General features: G+C 41.2%; 1 protein-coding gene across 1 annotated transcript in view; it reads left to right on the forward strand.

Annotated features, from left to right (window-relative positions):
* The window catches only part of snx19b (sorting nexin 19b), a 46,061-nt gene that overhangs the window by 14,416 nt on the left and 14,229 nt on the right, over positions 1–17,416 (forward strand). Inside the window, exon 11 of the mRNA XM_075474110.1 lies at positions 252–387. Coding sequence (XP_075330225.1) covers positions 252–387 — 136 coding nt within the window. The remainder of the gene's footprint in view (positions 1–251; positions 388–17,416) is intronic.

The raw sequence follows: 17,416 nt of genomic DNA on the forward strand, positions 1-17,416 counted from the left end.
AGTGTTAACAAATATATGAAGTGGAGATCAACTGCTTATCATATCAGCACATTTAGCAGTTGCACAAATAGATTATAATGTTTGGTTTCAGTTTACATGTGTTTTTTTTTAACTCATCTGTCAGTCAGATGCTACATTATGTTCAGTCAACATACAGTACAAAACCGAATACCTGTTTTCCTGTGCCATAGTGGTTCTCATGTAGTATGTCATCTTGAGCTGTGCCTTCATGTGTGTTTTGCATGTTTTAGGTACAGCAGGTGAGATGGTGTTGGCAGAAGTGGCTCTGGACATCTTGTGCCTGCTAATGAAGGACCAGTGGAGCTGGCTGTGCTCTGAAAATGTTCAGAGGTCCATGAGGCTGCTGTTTGGAACTCTTATTAACAGGTGACATGCTTGGTTCTTTGAACATTGTTGTGAAACACCAACAGAGTACTCCAAGAAAAACATGATTTAATTAAATATTATCGAATTAAGAAAAAAAAAGAGAAATACAACATGTATTTAAAATGCATCCAAAAAAATGATAGTTCCAACAACAAAAAAACAACAACCAAAATCCTTTCAGCCTTACTATATCAGCATGCTTACATATGAGCATATCACATTCTCCGTTTCATGGTCATGGCAATATAGCACAAAACATTTGCAATCAAATCAGAGTATACGGTAAGAGCTACAAAGTAATATATCCTTAAAGACATCTACATAACCTGTGTCCATCAGCACTGTAACATTCTCTGCTAAGAGAGCTTCCAGTCCATCTTTGATCCCAAAGATTGAAAAGCAACAAAGTAATTAATTCCAATATCCCATCAGTTGTAACATTTCAAACACACAGGTATAACTTGCAGTACCCATTTGAAATTGTTTTGGAGTCTAACTTAAGCCTGTATTTAGCAAGACAGGCAGATTAGTGTTTGCTCACTGGTAGGCTGTCAGACTTAAAGGTAGGGTAGGATATCCTGGATTTTGAGTCCAGCGAAGCTGCATTTTGAAAATACACAGGTCAAAAGTCCCAACCCTTTTCTTCAGACTTTCCCCCCGAAGCCACGCCTCTAGAGTACATGAACGCGCAAAGCTTGTTCACGAGCACGAAGGTGCACGAGCGCTGTTCTGACAGCAAGCATCGATCGTTGCCGTATTTAGTATTTAGTATTTAGTATTTAGTTTATGCTAACTATACATTTAATAATGCTAGATGCTAGCCAAGCTGGCTCTAGTTTAGCTTCCTGCCAAGCTTCTGGACACGCATAATTCGTTCACGATGAAGGGTACGCGCACAGGGGGAAGGAGGGGGAGGGAGGAGCAGATTGCAGTTTGATAGACGCATCAGAATCCAATCATCGTTAACGGTCCGTTCAGTATGATTGGATAGTGTTTTTCCTAGATTGTACGTTCTAGAGGCCACTAAAACTTTTCATTTTTGTGTCAAAACTTTTAATTAATTGGTTGCAATGGGGGTGTGAAGAGTATTTCAAGCAATATGAAAAAAAATGCTCCAGAAAAAGAACCCCTACCCACCTTTAAGTACTGTGTATAAGTGACTGTATATGTGACATACTGTTGGAAAACTAAGATTCTTATTCAACTTACCCGAAACATTTCACAATGTGGCAATCACTGCAGGCACAATCAACACCTACAACAAGATAAGAATTACATTATTGAGAAAACTCACCTATAAAGCTTCCTGGCAATCCACTGATCAATATTTTCCTTCAATAAAAATTTAGTTCAATAAAACCTTTAGCCCCAAAGTTGTCTCTTCAATATATACAGATTGATGTGGGCAAGTCTTTAATGTTTTCTCTTTTTTAAGTGTGGTAGGCATAAATACATTTTGATGGGTGATTTCTAGATATAGCCAACATCCTCAGCTTTTGACAGATATTTCACTGAAAAAACATACAAGCCTTTTTTATCACATCACAGCTACAATAGCAGAGAGTCCACGTTGTAAAAATGTTCATGGCTGCCTTTCTGGTATGTAAACATTTAGACTGCCGTAAATAAACTTGTTGAGCACTGACACATCAAACAGACAACGAAGTTCTTAAAATGAGGATATTATATTTGGAATGACTTGGTGTGACATCAGCCTGTGGTCTGGTTTTGTTTTCCAGCAAATAGTTCACAGCTGTAGTCATCTACACAGATTTGTTCACAAAAAATACCTTGCCATTATTTTTACTTCACTTAGGGACTTGCTAGTGAAAATGTAGCGAATGATATTCCTACAGAATTTAAAGTGTATGTGTATAAATTAAACAAACCAGCATAACTAAAGCAAAGAACAAAACCTAAGGAGCTGCAAAATGTTCTGGTGCAGCAGGCATCTAGTGTTACTTATTGTTAGATTCCAGGTTTTTTATGGGTTTTTTTTGTGGTAAACAAGTTCACAAACTGGAGTGAATTGCGAGGAGTTAAGGGTTAGTAAATAATTCAAAGTGATATGTTTAAATACTCTCATCCCCCAATTTGGCATTCTGGAAGGGAACCCCTTTATGCCAAGGCTTTATCTTACCACTGTGCCTCATTAATTTATTATTTTTTCTTTATTTTGTGAGCTTAGGGCCTTGCAGTAAATGCTCAGTTTTCATTGTCTTCACCACCTTCAACATTTTGAAAACAACCTGATGTCAGTCTTTCCAAGTGAACGTAGATGATGCGACTGAAGCTTAACGTGTTTTTAACAAGGATTTCTGCTGCAAATAAAAGATGGAAACATCTACATTTTAGGGGGCCGCCGTGTCCTCATACTGAGCCAGGTCTGGACATGAAGACTGGATTTTCCAAGTAGGGATTCCACAGAGAGGGCTGTTTATGAGCTGTAGAGGGGACTTTGGCTCTTGTATGGTCATTAGTCAAAAGGAGTTGATATTTTAGACAAGAGTTGACTGTAAGCCTTTGCAGTGATCTGTATCTTTAAAAATCAGGGGCATTACTTACTATGCTGAACACTTGTAAAGAAATGCTCTGCCTTCTAATGATAGAAACTTGCACTATTAAAATACTTGTCATTTCTCTGTTACATTTGTTGAAAAGTATATTAGTCCGTGTACATACATGCATACCTGCACTGTTTGGCCCTGAAGAGAATCCCACCTGACGTCAACTTCCTGAACATTTGTCACAGATGGGTATAGCTTCTGCATCAAGTACCCTGAACATGCGGGCATATTCTCAGGTTCTACTTTGATGTGACCTAGTGCTGGGCGGTATACCGGTTCACACCGAATACCGGTTTATAATTTCACTATGATATGAATTTTTAATATACCGCCATACCGGTGTATTTGATTACACAACGGGGGGAACGCTGCGTCACGCGACATTGTTTGAGACGGGACCCTTTTCAGTGTTCCGCTTCTAAACATGCATGTTTACTGTCTACTTTTAACGCTATTTAAAAAATACTCGTTTTCGTTAAGCTGCATTTCATTTCCCTGCTCTCCCTCCGTCTCTGTCAGTCATGCGTCTCTCTCACATAGCCTACTCACTCACACACAGCCCCTCCCCTCCGTGCACACCGCGTGTGTCTCCATCAGCGAGATCATCCCTGGAAGCGTGGAAGCTTGCTAGCTTCAGCAGCGTCGCGTTAGATTAGCTCAACCGAAAGAAGACAGCTAACGAAATTCACAAAAGGTTGGTATCACGTGCAACTTTATAAAAATCACACATTAAAAAGTCCTATGAAAATATTTTATATTTTTAATACAATGTTGTCCCGTCCCGACCCGACCCGACCCATAGCAAACAAGCGATTACGCCTTCTTTATAAAGTTAACTAGTCGCAAGTTTGCCGTAAAAAATAAATGTAGTTGGGTTGTCGAGGTCAAAACACTAGCAGCTGTGAATCAAATAAAGTAGGTTTTTTAAACTCTTACACTGAATGTTTGCTGCTTCAATCCAGATGAGTATTGAAAAATATTTTCCGCGATTGAAAAAGAGACGTGTTGAGGATGAGGACCAGCCTGAACCGGAGGTATCAGTCTGAAACAGAGCTGAACAGTCCGACCAGTGTAATTAGCTATGTTATTAATTTGTTTACAATGAAGATGTGAATATTAATACAATAAAGTTCTGTGTGACCAATTATTAACGAAGGAATTATTTTGAAGAATTTTTATTTTAATTTTTAATTCTGTTCTCAATCTGTAGAAAATGCTGTGAACACCTAATTATGCATGAAAAAAAATACCGTGATATACCGTGAAACCGTGATACTGTGAAAAAATACCGTGATATGTATTTTTGGTCATACCGCCCAGCACTAATGTGACCTCACGTTCCCTTGGGTGTCAGTAAAAGAATAGCGTTTCTTCATATTGATACCGGGTCCTCTATTTTAAAAAGTTCCACAAACCAAGTATGAAAGGCCTTTTTGCTTTTGTTTGGCTCTGTCTAAATAAGTTTGTGTCAGCTTACACTGTGTCAGGTTTCTCCTCTCAGCAGCTAGTTTCTCTGTGCAGAGGAGACAAGAACTAAACTGTTGTTTATAGAAATTCATATGAAACTGAACAAACAGCAGTACAATTTTACTAAATAATTATATATACTATTATATAGTAATTCTTGGCTTGGATTTGACCATACTTAGAAATAAATAGCAAAATTAAAGCAGTAAAAATGATCATATAAGTACATCCACAAACTCATAGATAAGTCATTCTGCTATAATTCTGTTATGGTTGGAGAGAAAGTGATTTATCCCAAAGCTGATGAGAGTTTTTCCTTAAGGCCCTGTCACACTGTTGCGTATGAGAGAAGCGTATGAGTTGCGTATGAAAATTAATAATATCATTTTCATACGCACAAAAAGTCCTTGAAAATAAAAAATGACTAGCGTATGAGTAGCATATGAACTGCGCATGCCCAGCGTACATTTCAACGTGCCTATATCAGCAGCCTTTCCACATTGCTCCATTATTGCAGTAGACAACGCGCTATCAACATCTCTCGAGACATTCATCTCGATCATGCCTCCCAAGAAGCAATCGTCATTTGCCCGGGCCCTGGGCCGAGGAAAAGGCAAAAAAACACAAGAATCATTCTCACCCAAACCTGCTGAAATGCCTGATGCACCTGCGGCTGATGAGTTACATGCTTCTGAGCGATCAAGTTCCCCAACTCCTCCTCCTGACCGCTCCCGTGAATCGTCGGTTGCGGGCGGAGATGGAGGGGACAGACAGGCGGAGGCTATAAATACGCTAGCTGTACGGTACACCTTCATGCCAACATATGGCAATTTATGTCCAGCGTTCTCGACCTATCAGTAACGTACCTATATCGTACCTCTAGCGTATTCAGCGTATGCCTAGCGTATGCTTAGCGTATTAACCATACGCACAAAAGTTTTGAGCATGTTCAAAAATTTATTTCTGCCTCAGCGTATGCCAACGTATGCCAGCGTGCTTGAAACGTATACAACCTATGCCTAACGTTCCCCTGGCGTATGTCAGCGTATACCAGCGTATGAGTGATAATTTTCAAACGCAACTCATATGCTTCTCTCATACGCAACAGTGTGACAGGGCCTTTACTGAATCCAAGAGGTTTTCCAGAGTGGAGGGGAAGGTGCTGGCTGTGGTGAAGAAGACACTGAGTCAACGGTGGAGCGATCAGGCAGGTGTCTCGGAATCCTGAGGGGGTGTCACGCAGAAAGAAGTGCAGAAGTCAGCCGGGTTACTACTGTAGCAGTGAGAACAATCTGGCGAAAACTGGTTGCTCCTGCAGATCTTTATGAAGGTGTCTTGACGAGCCAGATGGAAAAAAGCTGCGAGTGCAGGAGCTGAACCAGAGTTCACCCCGGGCTTCCTGGAACACCTGCTCAACCCCGACTAAGACCCAGAAACCAAACAAACACCACGGTCAAGCAAGATCATGACAGTACCCCCCGCGGAGGCCGCGACCTCCAACACCTGTACCAATACCATGGATGCGGCAAACGGTGTGGGCTGGATGATCATCCATAACCCGGTTGGGTGCAGGGGGGATCGGCCGGAGAGCAAACTAGTCTGTAAGAAACAAGCTTGATTAATGAAATGTGGAATGTGAGATGGATGTGCATGGAGGCTGGGAGCTTGAGGCGCACAGCAGGGGGGTTTTTCTTTTTTTTTTCTTTAGCCATTATTTAACCAGGTCAGTCCCATTGAGACACACAAGGGAAGCCTGGCTAAGACAACAGCTTAAACATTACATTACATTACATTACGGTCATTTTGCAGACGCTGTTATCCAAAGCGACTTACAATAAGTGTTTTCCACATCGGTAGGCAAAAGAACTTCAGGTCACAAGAAATCAGTGCATTTCCTTCCAATACCAAACAGCTAAGAGCAAAACTAGTGCTGGAGTAAGTGCGATAAGTCAGGTACCTCAGCCTCTCACCAACTGCACACCAGTCACAGCGGGGTGGGGATGCAAACCCTGGTTCGGGTAGGGGAAGAAATAAAAGAGGTAAGAAAAGCAGGAATGGGATTCAAACCCTGGTTCGGGTAGGGGTTAATGAAAATATAGAGGGTGCCTTTTCCAACTTAGGATCAGAGCCTCAGACTTGGGGGCACACTTTTATTCCTGGCTGTTTCACACTTGGCAGCAGACAGTACATTACATTACATTACGGTCATTTTGCAGACGCTTTTAACCAAAGCGACTTACAATAAGTGCGTTCAACATCGGTAGGCAAAAGAACTTCAGGTCACAAGAAATCATAAGTGCATTTCCTTCCAAAACCAAACAGCTAAGAGCATAACTAGTGCAAGAGTAAGTGCAGTAAGTTAGGTACCTAGACAAATGGGAAGACAAATTAGAAAACAAAGACAATTTAGGAAACAAATAAGTGCATAAGGAGCTAGGACGAAACAGGTGATGTCCTAAGAGGGCGGATCAGGGTAGTGTTTCTTGAAGAGATGGGTTTTCAGCCTACGGCGAAAGATGGGCAGCGACTCAGCTGTCCTGACATCAGTCGGGGATCGTTCCACCATCGGGGTGCCAGAAAAGAGAAAAGCCGTGACCGTGTCGATCATGCGCAGGGACCGCTGAGTGACGGGGCAGCCAGGCGTCTGGAGGCCGCAGAGCGAAGTGGTCGGGCGGATGTGTAGGGCTTGACCATAGCCTGGAGGTATGAAGGAGCTGTTCCTTCCACTGCCCTGTAGGCTAGCACCAGAGTCTTAAACTGGATGTGAGCAGCTACAGGGAGCCAGTGTAGAGAGCGGAGAAGGGGAGTCGTGTGGGAGAACTTGGGGAGGTTGAACACCAGACGAGCAGCAACTTTCTGAACAAGCTCCAGAGGTCTGATGGCAGAAGCCGGGGCGCCAGCAAGGAGGGAGTTGCAGTAGTCCAGGCGGGAGATGACAAGAGCCTGGATGAGAACCTGCGCTGCCTTGTCGGTGAGGAAGGGGCAAATTACTCCAGATGTTGTAGAGGAGGAATCGTCAGGAACGGGTCACTGATACGATGTTTGCAGAGAGCGACAGTTGGTCGTCCAGGGTCACACCCAGATTCCTCGCATTCCGAGCTGACGTCACCACGGAGTCATCCATGGTGATGGCCAGGTCTCGGAAAGGGCAGCCCTTTCCCCGGAGAAACACCAGCTCAGTCTTGTCCAGGTTGAGCTTAAGGTGGTGCATCGACATCCACCCCGAGATCCACTTGGGTGTCAGAAGGGGGAAAAGACAGAATTAGCTGGGTGTCATCTGCATAGCAGTGGTAGCAAAAGTTAAGGGAGACATTAAAACATTAAGTTTTGAGGGTTAAAACAAACAAGGCAAGGGGCCACATAAAATACAAGTCAAACAACAGCAACAAAAAAAAACCAAATACAGTCAGATCAGAGCAATGAAGTTAAATAATGGGGTGCCAGTCCCATGCTAGAGGACATGAGAGAGTTGTGTGCATAATCAATCCAACACAACTGCTGGCTCCAGATGATAGCCAGAGCTCAGAGAGACCTTGGCTGCCAGTGCAGCGCAGAAAGACCGCCATACTTGTGAGGCGAATTGGGGACTCCGGTCGGACACTACTTCTGAGGGAATGGTGTGCAGGTGGAAGACATGGTACACCAGCAGGTCTGGTGTCTCGGAGGATGGCGGGAACTTGTCTAACGGGATGAAGTGGACAGCTTTAGAAAAACAGTTGATGATGGTGAGAATGGGGGTTTTATCTTGCGAGGGCGGTAAGCCCGTGGCAAAGTCCAAAGAGATGTGGGGCCAGGGCCGACCGGGGACCTCCAAAGGCTGAAGGAGACCTGATGGTGGTCGATTGCTGCTCCTGGCGCATGTGGAACAGGCAAAGAGATATTCCCTGGTGTCAGCCTCCAAAGATGGCCACCAAAAGTACCATTGAAGGAGAGTGATGGAGCGATAAATTACCGGGTGGCAAGCATATTTGGAGTTGAGCCCAGTGAAGGACAGCGGAGCGGGCTGCTGAAGGGAACCAAACAAACAACATAGCCAAGCATGATCATGACAGAGAGAGACAAAAACTATGCAGTTTTAGTGTCCATTCCCAACCGAGCCTTAAAGCTCAGCCAGATAATATCTTTTGCTAAAAGGAGATTATGAGTGTCAGGCTGTAAATGACGGTTGTTTCTCTCTATCGCTTATTTCAACACTGAAATATTGGTGGAAATACTTTGAAGTTTTGTACAGATACTTATGGCTTCCAGATGGCCTTGCTGCATCACACTTTTCCCCTAGTGTCGCCAGTGACAACTCTTGGTTGGATTGATATTACATTTTTTGCACTCAACAAGCATTTTATTAGGAACAGCGTTATAGTGGAGGCTCCATTTGCTCTCAAACAGCTTCACATTTTGGGTTCCAGAAGATGTTGACCTGATTGCATCTCGTCATTTCTGTAATTTCATGCTGTAAATCTGCCATATGACCACATAGCATTCAGCAGTATACCGATATCAATAGGACTTAGTCGTATGGTTATGGAATCAGTCTGAGACTACTTTTGCTGTATAATATGATTTGATATGCTTTGGAAAGGAGCCATTAGAAAGGGGTTCTCAGTGTGTCTGTGAGGTGTGCCATTTTAATCCAAAACGCTTATGTACTCGTTATAATTGGTGCGCACCTATCAATGCATTAGATATGAAAAGCCTGTCTGTGTTGTTGTAATAGTAAGTCACCCTCCCCGACTAAACTGTTGTAAAAGTCTAGGAGATGAACAACAAGAGCAGTCTCTGATGTACTTGAATCCATTTAACCTATAACATCAATAATGCCATTGCCAAAATCACTGTAAATTACTGATGTTAGCATTGATTAGAGCCCCTAAACTGCATCTATGGGATTTTATGCATCTCACTGCTACCTCATGGTTGGCTGAATGGAACATTTTTGTAAATAAATAGCTGTGCAAAATGTCCTCAAAAAGTCCTCAAAATTAACATGTGATCTACTAACTTTTTACCAGTGGCTGTAATGTTATATTTTGCATCTGATAAAAAACAATACTGATATTAAAGTACTACCGATATTATATGATATGTACTGATATTATACTACTGAAGCCAGTCTTGTTGAGCCAAGTTGAATTACCCCCACTTTTCTTCTTACTATCTATTATATGTACTTGATTAGAGTCATAAAAAAAAAAAACTAATGACCTCACCGATGGAACTATTTTCATTTCCATCTTGAAAACTGGCACCATACAAACATTCAAACAAAAGAAGGACATGTGCTGCACCAAAAAATAGGTCATGGTTTGCATTATGCAGGTTTCAACCAGTTGCTCTTTTATTCAATTCAATTCAATTCATTTTTATTTATATAGCGCCAAATACAACAAATGTCATCTCAAGGCACTTAGATAGTAAGTCCAATTCAAGCCAATTGGAATTCAATTAATTAATAATAATCATAATTCATAAAATAATCCAATTCGTTCATATAGAGCCAATTCAAAAACAATTTCCTAGCTAAGAAAACCAACAGATTGCACTGAAAACTTTTTGTTTTTCGGTCCAATCTCCCGGCCTGAGCGGCGTGCCTGAGGCGACTGTGGAGAGAAACGACTCCCTTTTAACAGGAAGAAACCTCTGGCAGAACCAGACTCAGGAAGGGTGGCCATCCGCCTCGACCAGCTGGGGTTTGAGAAGACAGAAAAAGGGGGGGGGAGGGGGGCAGGGGGCCACCGCGACGGCGGCACTGTAACACCATTCAAAGGATATCTGTTGGAACAGGGAAACACGAGTTAATGACCACAATAATATCACATATACATAAAGAGAGTAAAGTGAGGAAAGGTGTGTCAGATGAGGCCCCCCAGCAGTCTAGGCCTATAGCAGCTTAACTATGGGATGTTTCAGGATCACCTGAGCCATCCCTAACTATAAGCTTTATCAAAAAGGAAAGTTTTAAGCCTGGTCTTAAAAGTGGAAAGGGTGTCTGCTTCCCGGACATTTACTGGCAGCTTATTCCACAATTGAGGGGCCTGATAACTGAAGGCTCTGCCTCCCATTCTACTTTTAGAAACTCTGGGAACCTCAAGTAAACCTGCAGTTTGGGAACGAAGTGCTCTGTTAGGAAAATATCTTACAATGAGATCTTTAAGATATGATGGAGCTCGGTCATTAAGAGCTTTATATGTGAGGAGAAGAATCTTAAATTCTATTCTGAATTTAACAGGGAGCCAATGAAGAGAAGCTAAAACTGGAGAAATATGATCTCTGCTGTTAGTTCTCGTCAAAACTCTGGCTGCAGCATTTTGGATCAGCTGAAGGCTTTTCAGAGAATATGTAGGACAGCCCAATAATAAAGAATTACAGTAGTCCAATCTTGAAGTAACAAATGCATGAATTAGTTTTTCTGCATCACTCTGAGACAAGATGTTCCTGATTTTAACAATATTACGAAGGTGAAAGAAGGCAGTCCTAGAAACCTGTTTTATATGCGAGTCAAATGATAAGTTCTGGTCAAAAATAACTCCAAGGTTCCTCACTGTAGAACTAGAAGCCAAGGAAATACCATCTAGAGTAACTATATAGCTAGACAATTTCTCCCTGAAACGCTCAGGTCCAAAGATAACGACTTCAGTTTTGTCTGAATTTAGCAGCAGACAGTTCTGAGTCATCCAGGTCTTTATGTCTTTAAGACATGCTTGTAGTCTGACCAACCTATTGGTTTCATCTGGTTTTATAGATAAGTACAGCTGAGTATCATCAGCATAGCAATGGAAATTTATGCCATGCTGTCTAATAATGTTACCTAATGGAAGCATGTATAAAGTAAAAAGAATCGGTCCAAGCACAGAACCCTGGGGAACTCCATGACTTACTCTGGTGTGTGAGGAAGATTCTTCGTTTACAAGAACAAACTGAAATCTATCAGATAAATATGATTTAAACCAGCCTAATGCAGTTCCTTTAATCCCAATAACATGTTCAAGTCTGTGTAATAAGATACTGTGATCGACCGTATCAAATGCAGCACTGAGATCCAACAGGACAAGCACAGACACAAGTCCGCTATCAGAGGCTAAGAGGAGATCATTGGTAACTTTCAGCAGTGCTGTTTCTGTGCTATGATGCACTCTGAATCCTGACTGAAACTCTTCAAACAAATTATTTCTGTGTAAATGATCACAAAGCTGAGCTGCAACTATTTTTTCAAGAACTTTAGACATAAAAGGGAGATTGGATATAGGTCTATAATGAGCCAACACTTCTGAATCAAGAGTAGGTTTTTTAAGTAAAGGTTTAATTACAGCAACCTTAAAAGTCTGAGGTACATATCCTGTCAACAAAGACAGATTGATCAAATCCAATATGGAAGTGTCAATTAAGGGGAAAACCTCCTTGAACAGTCTGGTTGGGATTGGGTCTAAAACACAAGTTGATGGTTTAGAAGAGACTATTGCTGTTGTTAGTTCAGAGAGATCAACTGGGCAGAAGCCGTCTAAATACAAATCAGGTTCTAAAGATACTTCTAAAGCTGCTGTACTTGATGATACATCACTGATAATAGTGGGAAGGACTCCATCAATCTTCTCTCTGATAGAAACAATTTTATTAATAAAGAAGCTCATGAAATCATCACTGCTGAGAGTTAAAGGAATAACTGGCTCAGCAGAGCTCGGACTCTTAGTCAGACTGGCTACAGTGCTGAAAAGAAACCTGGGATTATTCTTATTCTCTTCTATCAATGATGAATAATAAGCAGTTCTAGCTTTACGAAGGGCTTTCTTATACATTGTTAAACTATCTTTCCAGACTAACTGAGACTCTTCTAAATTAGAGGAACGCCACTGTCTCTCCAGCTTTCTTGCAGTCTGCTTTAAAGCACGCAGCTGTGAATTATACCAAGGAGCCAACCTCTTCTGACTGATTACCTTCCTTTTCAGAGGGGCAACATTGTCCAGTGCTGTACGCATTGAAACTATAGTGCTGTCAACAAGAGAGTCAAATGCTGCTGGAGTAAAGTTTATGTAGTCGTCCTCTGTCATATCTGCACATGGCAGTGAAGAAAAGGATGATGGAATTAATTCTTTAAATCTGGTTACAGCATCCTCTGATAGACACCTTCTATATGTAAATTTCTTCTCAGAAACTGTATAGTCAAGTAATGTAAACTCAAAGGTTATCAGAAAATGGTCAGATAAGACAGGGTTATGAGGGAACACTGTTAACTGTTCACTCTCAATGCCATAAGTCAGAACAAGATCAAGGGTGTGATTAAGGCAGTGAGTCGGTCCGTGAACACTCTGAGAAAATCCAATAGAGTCCAATATAGAATTAAAGTTCATATTCAGGCAGTCATTTTCAACATCTACATGAATATTAAAGTCACCCACTACAATGACTTTATCTGTACTCAGCACTAACTGGGATAAAAACTCTGAGAATTCAGACAGAAACTCAGAATAAGGGCCAGGTGGACGATACACAACAACAAACACAAGAGGTTTCTGGGATTTCCACTTTGCGTGGGAAAAACTGAGAATCAGATATTCAAAAGAGCTCAAACTAATCTTGGGTCTGGGACTGATGAGTAACCCTGATCTGAAAATAGCTGCCACTCCTCCTCCTCTGCCTGTGGTTCGAGGAACGTGAACATTTAAACAGTCAGAGGGAGTTGCTTCATTAATGCTAACATGATCCTCCTGCTGCAGCCAGGTTTCTGTAAGACAAAATATATCAATATGATGATCACAGATCAACTCATTCACTGACAGAGACTTCGAAAGGAGAGATCTGATATTCAGCAAACCACATTTAATAGTTTGATGTTTTTGTTCAGTTAAAGTTTTTGTTTTAATAATTTCTTTTTGCACAAGAGGATTTGCTCCTTTTGTGTTAATTGATTGGGTGGGTAGCAGTAGGTGGGAAGCTGCAGAGAAGTGTGTAAGACTACAACTCTGCATCCTGGTCTGAACCCTGGGTTGTCATGTTTTAGGGTGGCAAATAAATTCATCCATATTTCTAGAAATGAGAGCTGCTCCTTCCAAAGTGGGATGGATGCCGTCTCTCCTCATCAGACCAGGTTTTCTCCAGAAAGATTGCCAATTATCTATGTAGCCCACGTTGTTTGCTGGACACCATCTAGACAACCAGCGATTTTATCCTTTTAATGATCAGTTTCTCTCAAAATATCACATACCTATTGCAAGTAGGATACTGGCTACTCATAAGTATTTTACAAACCTACCTAAAAAGAACAACAAAATGTTTCTTTAATTACTTGCCACAAAATACATTCAAGCCCTCAAATTAAGTCGTCAGTCTGTGTATGTAACTTGACATTTTTAACTTATCGACAAATCTCAAATCATTTTGTACTTTAACTGACAGGTTAAATCAAGTTCTCTGCAAGTTTTAATATCATCTGAGAGATAAATAGATATTGCAGGCAGAAGAAACCTTATCCATGCCAACCTAATGCTGCAGGGGATATATGTCTGTCAGAATTTAATTTGGAATTGAGTTGATAGTGAAAGTTTGTGTGAGAGATGAAGCCAAATGTGGGTCTGTGTGTGTGTGTGTGTGTGTGTGTGTGTGTGTGTGTGTGTGTGTGTGTGTGAGAGTGAGAGTGAGAGAAGTCTGCCTGGAAAAGCTAACAGCTCCAGTAAATAGGGTCCAAGGTGAAGCGCTGGTTTGGGGTTTGTCTGATTTTTATGGACTGGAAAGGGGGACATTTCAAGATGAATATAGTTTTTTTGTATTAGACAGCAGTCTGGATGGAAAATCCAGCTGGAGCCATATAGTGTCAGTCTCTAGATGGATTCTCTGTTTTGTTCTTTCTGTCAACAAAATGCTTCCCGTGTCAATTAAAATGGAACGAGGAAGGTAGTTGTCAATCCAAGTGCAAATTACTAAAATAGTCAGAAAGGCAAGTTCAGACTTGTTTCAACAGGTAAATGTATCTGTTTTATGAATATATACATTCGAATGTTGTATATGTTGAGATGGATTTACCCCACAGTAGACTGAAACATAACCTCTAAAACCTTTTTACTTAACTAACTGGACAATATACACAGCAATGATATGGTGGAGAAACTGGGTCAGTGGCGATGATTATATGCTAGTAAGAGAGTAATTAATCAAATTCTGTCAACTTGCTCTGATTTCCTTGGCAAGCAGTTTTTCCATTGAACTGTGGTCAGTATTAAACTGTAAGTGTGGAACATCTCCATCTGGGTCAAGAGGACACATTACAGCTGCTGATGGTCTGGCATTTCTAACACTGCACCTTCATGGTGTTCTTTGTCCATGCACCTGGAGAACCATGCTAATGCCCTTTCTGCTTGTCAGTGGGCCCCTTGTTGGTCTGAAGGATTTCCATATTAGTTTACAACATGTTTTACTTCACAAAGTCCATGTCACATCTTTCCTCGTCTAGTATTTTGCTTCACCTGTTATACAATGACATGATTCTTTATTTTACTTTCTAAAACAACATATTAATATTTCCATAAACCATTCAAATGGCACCAAGTGCAAGCTTGACGCTGAAGGTGTTGGACAATGGGAGTATGGGGGATTTAGGCCCCGTCAACAGTTGTCACAGAGTACAATCTGACTTGGTCTTTTTCTTGGTCAGGTTCTGCTTCTGTCACTCTGTTATTTAATACCCATGGATCTCAGTCCAAAATCCAGTGGCCTACTTGAGTTTCACCAGTGGTGAACAAGTTGTTTGGCTCTAGTGAAAGCAGTTTCTGTTTCACGGCTGCACTGTTTGGCTTACAACCACATTGTGGCATTTGGAGAGAATTCTTAAAATGTGGTCAGAACTCGAAAGTTAACCAAATGTTTAGTGCTAGCTTTTTCTAAGTGGCTTGTTTTATTCAATCTAAGGCCAATTGAATGCTATTTCATTATTTGTTTTTCAGTTTTAGGAGGTGGGAGCTAGCTTTACATTTGCAAATCAGAGCAGCATACAAGCAGGTGGATTGCTCCAGAGCAACTCGAGCAAAGTCATTACATACGTGAATCTATATTATGTCGAATCTTTAGTCTTCTAAATATGACTTCAGTAGCTGATTTCCCTAAAATCTGTTGTACTGAACATAATGTTTCCTTTGGCCCTTCTTCCTGGCTTTACAAGAGTCAGAGCAAATTTTTTACATTTTCTTTCATGTCAGAAGCTGGCATGCCTTGTTAATGCATTAAGACGTAGTAATTCTTTATGACAGCAATGTTAAACTTAAATCTTACTCTAAATCACTTCTACTATAACAAAGATCTGCCCCAAGTAAGTTGACATAGCTGGTTGTTTTCACAGAGGGGAGTTAGTAGTTAGCTGTTTATTTTGTATTTCTATTAGCTAGTTTACCCCTGAAGTTTATGGAGCATGCTTATCCCTCTCGACTCAATGTGCCATCAATTAAACCAGCTGAATCTGCGTCCATTTATCCTTGTTTGACATCAGAGGGTTGTAGCAACACTGAAAGCCTCACTTGGCACAACATGAAAAATGATACGGCTCATTATTGTACACACTCGTGATAAAGTTAGATGGGGGACAAGTGTTGCGTGCTGAAACACCATAGGGATGTTTAAACTTGATAAGTGATAAACACATGTCTTAAATAAGGACAGTTGCTGAATGAAGTCATGCAGTGACCATTGGCCTCCTCACATCCCTGGTGTCGGTTTTCACCACTCACCACTCACCTGAGGTATGGATCCAAAATCCCAGTTCATCTTCCACCTCCAGGGAGATACTTGTGCAGTGACAGCTTGTATGTCGAACTCTGTTTGCAGGGTTATTTTAGCTCTAAAGGGACCTGGTTGTACTAGTCTATGTTTACCTTAAATGGTAATTAAAGTGATAGTTGGGAGTAGATTCACCCTAGGGTCATTTGAACCATGACATCCAGCCAAGTAGCCCACCCGAAGTTTTTTCGATCTTGGCTGAACATCAGTTGAGTTACTGAGTTATCCCGAATAGCTTAGTACAAGCGCTAATGGAACCTGGCAGTATCTCCAAAATTACCTCACTAAAATCACATGCCATGACACCAAACTTCTACAGTAGTACAAATATGGTCTGTACTCACAAAACAATGCATTTGGAAGTTTGTACATGGTCCAGGAGTTTATTATTATCAACACAAACCTAATAGCTTCTCTGCTGCTAAAGCTGTGTCGACGTTTGTACTAAGCTATTCGGGATAACTCAGTAACTCAGCTGATGTTCAGCCAAGATCAAAAAAACTTCAGGTGGGCTACTTGGCTGGATGTCACGGTTCAAATGACCCTAGGGTGAATCTACTCCCAACTATCACTTAAAGATAAATCCAACTGTTGATCAGTGTAGCTGATGTTTTACAGATATTTGGATTCTGTTGCACCAGTCATTGATTTGCTGTCAAGAATACAAAGCATCTTGCTTTCATCTCAGTTGTTATTTATTAACTCATATGTCTCTTAATCAGTTGACCCTTGAGTTTCTGAGTGTAACAGTCCTTTGTCTCATAGTAAGTTTACTTTGTCAAGACGAAAAGTACACAGTGTATATGGTATAACTGAATACATTTTGGTAACAGATTTTTACATTTGGATGGAAAGCTGGATAATATCTGTACTGTTATTAGAGGCTAAACGAGGCTATTGTTGCTAATCTCTGCTTAGACCCACAAGTGATTTATACAGGGTGTATGTTGTACTTTTTCAGTGAAAGATGACAAATCGAACAGATGGCCTCATATTTGACCCTAGAAAACTTTGATATACAAAGGAGTTCATGGTGTACTCAACGACTGCAAGGTGCCCAGGTCCTGTGGCTGTAAAACAAGCCAAAATCATTGGCCCTCCACCGCCGTGCTTGATAGTTGGTATGAGGTATTTGTGCTAATATGCTGTGTTTGGTTTCCTCTCTTCACGGTGCTCTGTATTTTGACCAAACATCTCCACTTTGGATGTCTGTCCAAAGGACATTGTCCCAAATGTCTTTG

Source organism: Odontesthes bonariensis, chromosome 9 (genome assembly GCF_027942865.1).
Source record: "Odontesthes bonariensis isolate fOdoBon6 chromosome 9, fOdoBon6.hap1, whole genome shotgun sequence".
Taxonomy (NCBI): domain Eukaryota; kingdom Metazoa; phylum Chordata; class Actinopteri; order Atheriniformes; family Atherinopsidae; genus Odontesthes; species Odontesthes bonariensis.